The sequence below is a fragment of the Diceros bicornis genome, chromosome 2, assembly GCF_020826845.1.
Source record: "Diceros bicornis minor isolate mBicDic1 chromosome 2, mDicBic1.mat.cur, whole genome shotgun sequence".
NCBI lineage: Eukaryota > Metazoa > Chordata > Mammalia > Perissodactyla > Rhinocerotidae > Diceros > Diceros bicornis.
Genome location: NC_080741.1, coordinates 84,702,904 through 84,712,356, shown reverse-complemented (window position 1 = coordinate 84,712,356; position 9,453 = coordinate 84,702,904). Strand labels below are relative to the sequence as shown.

Below are 9,453 nucleotides of genomic sequence, written 5' to 3'. Positions count from 1 at the left end.
TAGCAATACACTCAAATCACACAACTCGTTTAGCCTTTTTCTGTAAAACTCTAGGATTCCAGATGCTTCAGCCTACACAGAGGGAAAGGCTGAACAAGTGGAGGTCAGGAGCCCAGCCCTCCCTCCTCAACCACAGCATCTCCCAGATCTTCTAATTCCTCGTTCACTGGTCTTTCTCTTACACTGTCAGGTCTCCCTGGCTTCCAAGGGAACAGGAAAACTGTGAGTTTAGGTGCGAAAAAAAGATCAAGAGCAGAGGTGATGGATCCATTTAGTTAAAAAATACCTTCTCCAGCTCCCTGAGTCCTGGAGAGGCTTGGGGTCCGGGAACTTCACAATCAGCCACCAGTACCATGATCATTGGCAAGCCACTGTATGATAGCTGAAATTTGATTTTGGAAAACCAGGAAGAGGAGGATGTGGGGCTGGCCCAGTGGCACAGTGGTTAAGTTTGCACACTCTGCTTCAGCGGCCCAGGGTTCACGGGTTCAGATCCCAGGTGCGGACCTATGCACCACTTATCAAGCCATGCTGTGGCGGTGTCCCACATACAAAATAGAGGAAGATTGGCACAGATTAGCTCAGGACCAATCTTCCTCAGCAAAAAAAAAAAAGGGGGGGGGAAGAAGAAGAAGAGTAGGATGTGATTAGGGGAAGATATTTCCTTCTGACAGGACCAGCCTGGAGCAGCAGAGTTATAGGAGCTGGGTCCCCTCAGCTGTCAGAGGGGAGGCCAGAGTAGCCATCATAGGTCACTCTGCCTCCCAGCCCCACTCTTTCTCTCTGCTCAAAAGTTTCCACTCCCTCCCAGATTTCCAGATTGGCCAAGGAAGAGAACACCAGACCAGCTTCTTCCTCACATGGTAGCCCAATTTATGTGATCGGCAGTGCAATCTAGAGAAATACTGGCTCTATAATTTAGGTAAGTTACTTAATCCTTTCTGGGTCTCATTTCTCTGTAAAGAAGTGATAATAATATCTTCTTTGTAAGGTTATTGTAAGGATTAAATGAAGTCAGGTAGGAAACTCTCAGAAGTTGGCACTATACAGTAAGTGGTTTTATACTCCTTACTTTCCTTCTTTAATTTTCACATCTCTACCACGAAGGGGTGAGATCTGATGATCTCTCAGGGCACTTCCAGCTCATATAAGTGTCTAATTCACGTTTGTGTATAAATCTCATTTTAAAGTTGCTGAAAACACTTGGTAGGAATCTGTCACTAACATCCCTCTGAGATGGACCATTCCCTTGGTCTCCACTGGCTCAAGCCTTTCCAATAGTTAGACCATTCAGAGGTGAGAAAAAGGTATTTTTATTGTTGCATCCTAGGGCTGAAGGCAGAGCCTACAGACCAGTACCGGCTTCTTCACAGAATCTTTGTGTGACTTTGTTGTGAGGCCAAAGGTCCACCCTGCAGCAAAGGTTGTCCAGCCTGTGATGATAATGTTCTACTGTGAAAGCCTGCTCTACTCCATGTCCCAGCCGAAGCTCCTCCCACATCCTCTCAGCTGGTGCCTACTGCATCTTGATTACCACTGGTCCTTCCTGGGGGACTGGAAGATAAAGGACCTGGATCACACCCTTTTACCTGGGGGGAAGGGGACCTCACTTACCACCCATGGCTTGTCACAGAAGTTGTAAATGGATTCCAGTGAGTTGATGCTTGGGAGGCCTGCGTACTGCATGCCAATAATGAGGTGGCGGAAGTCTTCGTTCTCCGCCATGCCAAATGCATGCTGCCGGATGAGCACAAAGTCTGGCCGGAAGGAACTGGTAAGAAGTAGAGGCAAGTTTGCCATCAACCAGCATCTCAGGTCATACATCATCTTGTCTCCCATTTCCAAAGCCAAAGACAGAGAAGTAGTCTTAGGGGCCACTTGGTCCAAGCCCCTCATTTTATTATTATTATTCTTTTACAGACTAGGAAATAAGGTATTATGGCACTTCTTAAAGGGGATTTGAAGAACAGATTTCTGAAATTCCCTTATTCCTTTGGGTTAAGCACTGCCTTTTTCCAAGGTACAAAAGCCCTCAGGAGGTAAGAAACACTTTTAGACTCTCATACTTAAGTGAACAAGAATTTTTCCCTGTCTCTATGGGGCAATATGAGAGCTGAAGCTCCTTGTGGCTCCAGAGTTGGTGCTCCAAGGGGGTCCCAGCAGACTTCAAAGACAACATACTTGGCTGACTTCACCACCCTGCCTTGGAGATCCCAGATCTCAGTGTCTTGTTCTGTCAGCAGTAAAGCTGCTCCTTAAAATAGGCAATGCCCTCATCAGGCCCCCAGGAGAGCAAGGGTCCAGGCTAGCTAAGAACAGATGCCAGACTTCCCAATGTTATTCCTCCAAAGTGGACACTAGGGAAGGGTACAAATATTTTTCACAGAACTGAGGTTGAGCAATGGCTACAGGAAGCACTGAGAGTACAGAATGTTCCTGTGCATGGGAAGGCTCCCTGTGTTTTACTTCTAGCCAGCAAAGCTACTAGCCACAGCTGCTTCACAGGACCAGGGACCCTGTCTTCATGCCCTGACTCCAGAGGAACCCCACTTCTCAGAGAGTCAGTTCTGTGGCAGCATCTGCCCTCAAGGCTCTAAGGCTCAGCACTTTCACACCATGTGCAATGACCTACCTGGTTCTCTGCCGAGACATCCATCCAACCCCCACCTACAGCTCCAGCCCCATCGAGGCTCAGAGATCAGTCTTCTAAAGGGGGGGGTGAAAGGAGCCCTCCTCAGTCACTCAGAGAACTTAGCATTAAGTTAGTATGGCATGTACTGGAGCTGCTCTGACCTCTTTATGCCCAGTTCTGGGAAACTGCTCCAGCTGTATGCCTGAGACCAAACCTTACATCCCAGTTATAGGAACTGAGCTCTAGACTTGTGGCGAGCTCTTTGAGTTCCTACACTGATACCTGGAAGGGCCTGCCTTATTCCTGCCAGATCCCTCCCAGCACCCTGCTATGGACCTTTCTGTCACCACCTGCTTGTGTGCATGCATCCCTATGACTCATTTTACCTGCAGTTAAAGAAGCCCATCATTCTCTCTTGTGGGATCTCCCTGAGCTCACTCTCCACCTGGACAAACATCTCTTTTTCTGTCCTCCTCCTTAGTCTCCAGGATGGACGACCTCACATTTCCTGTTGTTAGGTTCCAGACACCTGAGTTTTGCCTTTCCTGTCACTGACCCAGTTCTTGTTGGACACTGGAGGCCTCAGTGTCAGGGTACTCCAGATTGAGGTAGGGAAGAGAGTGAAGTGAAGACTCTTCCTGGAGCAAGACTCTGATGTCTGAAAACCTGAAGCCATGCTGAGCCCCTGGGAAGAATAACACTGTGGAAACCATTTTCCCCCATCTGGATTTCTTATCACCTCCCTCACAGAATTGTTGTATTACATTTGATCACATCTATAAGTCACCCAATACACCACCTGGCATGTAAGTGCTCTGTAATTGCAAATTTTCTTCCACCCACAACGTCCTTTCCAAACCTAGGCTTTCCTATCAGACTTATGAGTTTCCAGGAATGAGGAATATAGAAAGAACACAAGGCTGGGAGTCAAGAGAATTCACACTCTGCTACCAACTCGCTGAGTGAATTTAAGCAAATCAATGTAAAATAGGAGGTTGCACTAGATCATAGGTTTTCAAACTTTTTTTTTTTAAAGCAATGGAATCCTGTTTTCCAGGGGAAATATATGCAGATATAAAAGCACAGAACTGCACTGGTTGAAGTGGGGCTGGAATACTAGAACCCCTCTGACAGGGATTCAGTTACCTCTAAGTGAGTTCTGAGTCCATGAAGCTTTCTCTACTTCATGGACTCAGAACTTCTCTACTACTTGGACTGATAGCTCCCTCAGGGCAGCAGCTGATTTTCTCTGCCTTCCTCTACTGCTTCCACACAGCACATCACTGAGTTCTATACATTATACATAGCACTGCTATCCCACTCCAACACCTGACTTCAAAACCACCTCTGCAACCTAGAGATAGTAACTCTGGAGACAGTAACAATGACCGTGGGGACAGAAACTTACCGGACAACCTTTGTGCCATTCCGGAGCACCTGCATATCCACAGCATAGGTCCCATCTGCATGGGCCACCAGGTTGAGCTCTGAAAATTCTGCCTGGAAAATTAACAGTAGGGGATTAAGAGGGTAGATTTCATGTTATGTTTTTTACTACAATAAAATAAATAAAAATAACAGTAGGGGAATAAGCCCACTGTCCTGACTTTGCCAGGTCCTCCACATAGCAGCAGCAGCAGCAGCCCCACCACCAAACATTTATTTACAGTTTTCAAAGCATTTTCACAAACTGATCTCATTTAACTCTCAGAGTAACTCTATGAGGCAGGAGGGACAGAGATAATTATCCCCATTTACCAAAGGAGCAGTTAAGTGACTGTTCTGAACAAACAAAACTTATTGTTTGCAGAGACAGGAGCAAAACTTGGGTCTTTGGATTCCCAGTCCAGCATCCTTTGTGCTGCCTCTCTACAGGGCAGGAACGTGAACTAGGGCAAACATGCTCTTATCAGTTTTAACATAAAAGCACTAGGTTTTAGTTTAGGCAACTGGGTTTTAGTTCTGCTCTGCCCCTAACCAGCTGCACAAGACATTAGACAAGTTACTTGTCCTCTCTGGGGGGACAGTTTCTCCCATCTATAAAATGGGAATAATTTTTATCAACCCTGTCTGTCAAACAAGTTATTTTAAGAACTGAATGCAGTAATGGATAGGAAAGTACTCTGTAAATCACAGCACACTGTGTAAGGAATGATGAGTAACTTCTACTTATTACATAGAAAATACATGCATTGGACTTCCCCCTCTCCACCCAAATGTATCTAATCTCTATTTATCATGAAACAAAGGACAGAGGAAAATAGAAAAGGAGCCTTTCAGGACTTCACTGCATTAAAATAAGGAGGTGTTCTTTTCGAAGTTCTCTCTGAAGTGTAGCCTTAGGCCCAGAGTAGGCAACACTGGAGGCCACACACCAGAATGGCAGACATGTGCTTACCCAGGAATACCATGTCACCAACAATATGGAGGTGCAGCTGGTGTCCTAGGAAGACATTCCTCTAAGGTTTTCCTCAGCCTGAGAACCCCCTACTGCAAGAGGGCACTAAGAGCCATACTGCTTGCCTCTCTACAGACACCAGAACCATGAAAAGAAGTCAGGGAAATTGAAAGATGCAGCCTTCAGGACCACATCTCATAGAGGGAAAAATCCTGGGGAAAGGGTGGAGTTGAGGAGATGGAGAGCCTGGAACCCAGTGATGGACATTGTACTCTGCTCAGTAGAACGAGATGGTTCACTCTGGGATGACAAGAGGGAATGATGATGATGCAGATGCAGCTCTGGGCTTCAGACTGATTACCTGTTCTACTTTGATATCATAATCTCCAAGGACTTTTTTGCCCCGAAAGCACTTGGCCCTGGAAAAAGGAAAAAACCCACGCAAATTAGTTTTGTACAAGTGTTGGATGTCAGAAATTCACTATCACAAAGAGGAGGACTACAGCAGACAGAAACCCGGAATGAAAGTCAAGAGACCTGGGTTAGGGTTAGACCTTAACTCTATTATTGAATCACCATGAGAGAGAGCCTCAAGCAAACCACTTCGTCTCCCTAATGTTCAACTTACCCATCTATAAAATAATCCAAAACACCTTTTCACTCTCAGGTTTTGTGATTTTATAATAACATCCCTGGTCTTTTAGCTACAAAAGAAGTCTAGAGGGGCCGGCCCGGTGGCATAGCAGTTAAGTGCGTGCGCTCCGCTTCTGGGGCCCAGGGTTTGCAGGTTCGGGTCCCGGGCGCGCACCAACGCACCGCTTGTCAAGCCATGCTGTGGTGGCATCCCATACAAAGTAGAGGAAGATAGGCACAGATGTTAGCCCAGGGCCAATCTTCCTCAGCAAAAAGAGGGGGATTGGTGATGGATGTTAGCTCAGGGCTGGTCTTCCTCACAAAAAAAAAAAAAAAAATGAAGTAGGAATTTCCCTAATACTATTCCTAGTAAAGACTATGTCAATCTTATGCATCTCTATAGTTTCCTTATCTTCCTCCATCCTACGTTTCACTCTAATTTTCTAGTTGGTTTCCACTCTTGGAATTTTAGTTCTTAAAGAAACTGTTATCATTTTACCTCTTCATACCCATCCATCCAAAAAGGATTTAAGGCAATTAATAATTTAAAAAGCAAATACAACCAACAAAACAAGGATTAAAGGATAATCAACGAATGAGAGAGAGTTAATTATACCAGGGGGGGAAAAAAGGCTGGGGAAAGCTGCCATAATTGAATACAACATCTATCCTATATTTCTGAGCAGTCAAGAAAATGAGTCAGGGTGAGTTATACAGCACTTATTATCTTCCCATTTTGTCAAGGATCTGGAGGAACCTCACATTAATGCATTAATGGCTTCACAGCCCCTCATAAGTGGACTGTGTCTATGCTTATAAATTTATATCCATTCCTACTTTGCCCTTAACCTACCCTCCCCCCATAAGATTTTCTTATCTGCCCATTTAGGCTGGTTCTCCATTTGTAAAAAGGGCCTTTCCACATTGTATCTGTTAGTTAGATGAGGCTTGCTTTCCCAGTGCTTGAAATTTCAAATTAGCATGTTTCACTGGAGGTTTTCTAGAAGTCCTTCCCCAAAATAAAGGAATAAACCAACATTTATTGGGCATCATGTTCTAGAAACTGTGTGCTAATTGTTTTCAAGCATATCTCATTTAATCCTCATAACAACTATGAGATAGGGAGAAAGGTCTTCATTTTCAAGACGAGGAAACCAAGATTCAGAGGAGGAAAATGGCATAATCAATCATACGGTCATACAGCAAGTGAGTGAGAGCCAGTATTCACACCCAAGTCTGACTCCAATGCCCTTGGCACCGCACAGCACAGTCTCCCTCTGCTGATTCATTCTCTTCATCTTCACTTCCCACCATTACAAAAACTGACTTGCCACGTGTGCTGCATTGCATGTTTTTTTCCCCCCGTTTTCCTTCTTCTGCTCAAAAGGGACTTGACGTGAGCACTAGTTCCACTACCAATACCTCCTACCCGGGTTCCAGTGACCTACCCAGCACGAGGCCAGGTTATTTCCTTTCCTCTCTAGGTTCTGGAACTGTCCATTCTAGAAGTTATCATTTGTCCTATCCAAGTCTCTGGCCACCCTGAAATTGCTCCTCAGGGGCCAGCCCAGTGGCGTAGTGGTTAAGTTCGTGCATTCCGATTTGGCAGCCGGGGGTTTGCTGGTTTGGATCCTAGCCGCGGACCTGCTCACTGCTCATCAAACCACGCTGAGGTGGCATCCCACATAGAGGAACCAGAAGGACCTAAAACTAGGAATATACAACTATCTACTGGGGCTTTGGGGAGAAAAAAGAAAAAGAGGATGATAGACAACAGATGTTACCTCAGGGCCAATCTTCCTAAAAGAGAAAAAAAAAAAACTGGACATCTTACCATTAGTTTAAAAAAAAATTGCTCCTTAGAGGCACTCAGCCATCCTGGAGCTGGATCACTGAAGTCCATCCCCCCACCTCTGCCCCAATTCCTTACTAAGCTTCATCACCTTGCTTCCAGGTTACTGTTCAACCAACATTCATAGTTCAGCAAGCCCCTCTGGCAAGGGTCCTATAACATATCCCCTCCCTTTGGCTACTGTTCTGTCTTATTTATGGGTTTAAATAATAGTCTATGCATGGTACTACACTGCTCTGCAGATCTTGGACTCTGTAGGTCTTTGTTCACCACTATAAAAAGGAGGAACTAGAGTAAATGATCCATGAGGTTCCTTTCTTGCATTGGTGAGGTGTGTCTACCTTGTTACCAGCAATGCTTTTCCAATGCTTCCTCCCATCTTCCTGTCTCAAAATAGCTCTCCTATGAGGTAAGTCTCAGAGACATTAACAATAACCTCTCATTCTGTATGATGCCTGACCTTTTCAAAGCACATTCCTTGCCTTATTTGTTCCTTACAACTCTGAAGTAGCCAGGACAGGTAGTGCTGTCCATCTGACTGATGGGGAAACTGATACCCAAGGCAGTTAAATACTATGTCCAAATCACAGAAAAGTTCAAAGGAGTTAAGCTTAGAACTAACAGTTTACACCTAAGTGCTTACATACTGTCAAGTTTTTAAATTCACTGATTTATTTTGTGGGTTTTAAATAGTGATATTAAAGTATATTTATAAATTCTAGCTGAGTTTATCTGCCACTTCCTGTACCTGCCCATTGACCAAGTTGGCTAGTGACTCTGTTTTCATGCCTTCTCCCCACCCCCACCTCTCCAATTATCTTAATGCCTTTTCCTTAAGGTAATTTGTCCTGTTGGAAATCTTAGTCTATGTTTCCTGGCTCCAGGTCACTGACCTCTCTTGGCTTAGCCAATCTTACAGAAAAGGAGCCAAGATGGCAGGCAGGTGGATGGGGCACAGAGCCTTTTGGAGAATGAGCAATTCTCCCAGCTCCTGGCCCTTGGACATTTTGGTTCCAGGTATTTTCATGAAAAATTTTGTAACTTACAAGCAAGCGACAAAAATACTTTTTTTTTTTTAATTTTATTTATTTATTTTTTTCCCCCAAAGCCCCAGTAGATAGTTGTATGTCATAGCTGCACATCCTTCTAGTTGCTGTATGTGGGACGCGGCCTCAGCATGGCCGGAGAAGCGGTGCGTTGGTGTGCGCCCGGGGTCCGAACCCGGGCCGCCAGTAGCGGAGCATGTGCACTCAACCGCTAAGCCACGGGGCTGGCCCCCACAAAAACACTTTCTGATACTATGAGAGCACTGTTAGGAACCAGTGTGCTAGAATCCAGGGAATGGGTTCTGGAATCACAGTCCAGGTGTAAAACCTAGCTGTACCCTTTAGGCTTACATTTTAAAAAATGGCTTACATTTTAAAAAATTACTATGTCATATGGTTAAATTGATCAATCTATCTTCAAAAGTACATAAAAGGATAAAATGAAAACTAAAAGTTTCTGCTTTCCCATTTCTGTCTCCTCACACATTCTCCCCATTATCAGCTGCAAGCATATCTATCCAGTGTGGGGAAAATGTGTGGCTATATCTGCATTCATATATGCTTCAACATATATATATGGCATCATGCTACATAAATTCTTCTTTTTTGAACCTCGATTTTTTTGGCACTTAAAAATACATCTTAGTGATATGCTGTTGGCACATACTGATGGACCTCTTTCTTTTTAACAGTTGCATAAAATTCCATTTGAAGGTCATATAGTAATTAACTATATGTTTGCTGTTACAAACAGTGCTACAATGTCTTATATTTAAGACTATATCCATAGGATAAATAATTTATTTTTTTTCCAGCTTTACTGAAGTATAATTGACAAATAAAATTGTATATATTTAAAGTGTACATGATGATTTGATATACATATACTTTA

At 44.2% G+C, this 9,453-nt stretch overlaps 1 protein-coding gene across 4 annotated transcripts in view; it reads right to left on the bottom strand.

The window, feature by feature from the left end:
• The window catches only part of SYN2 (synapsin II), a 296,790-nt gene that overhangs the window by 156,054 nt on the left and 131,283 nt on the right, over positions 1–9,453 (bottom strand). For all 4 annotated transcript variants that reach the window (XM_058565297.1, XM_058565302.1, XM_058565310.1 and 1 more), the window contains exons 2-4: positions 5,392–5,449; positions 4,041–4,132; positions 1,615–1,771 (exon numbers count right to left, since the gene is read on the bottom strand). In XM_058565297.1, the coding sequence (XP_058421280.1) occupies positions 1,615–1,771; positions 4,041–4,132; positions 5,392–5,449 (307 nt within the window). The remainder of the gene's footprint in view (positions 1–1,614; positions 1,772–4,040; positions 4,133–5,391; positions 5,450–9,453) is intronic.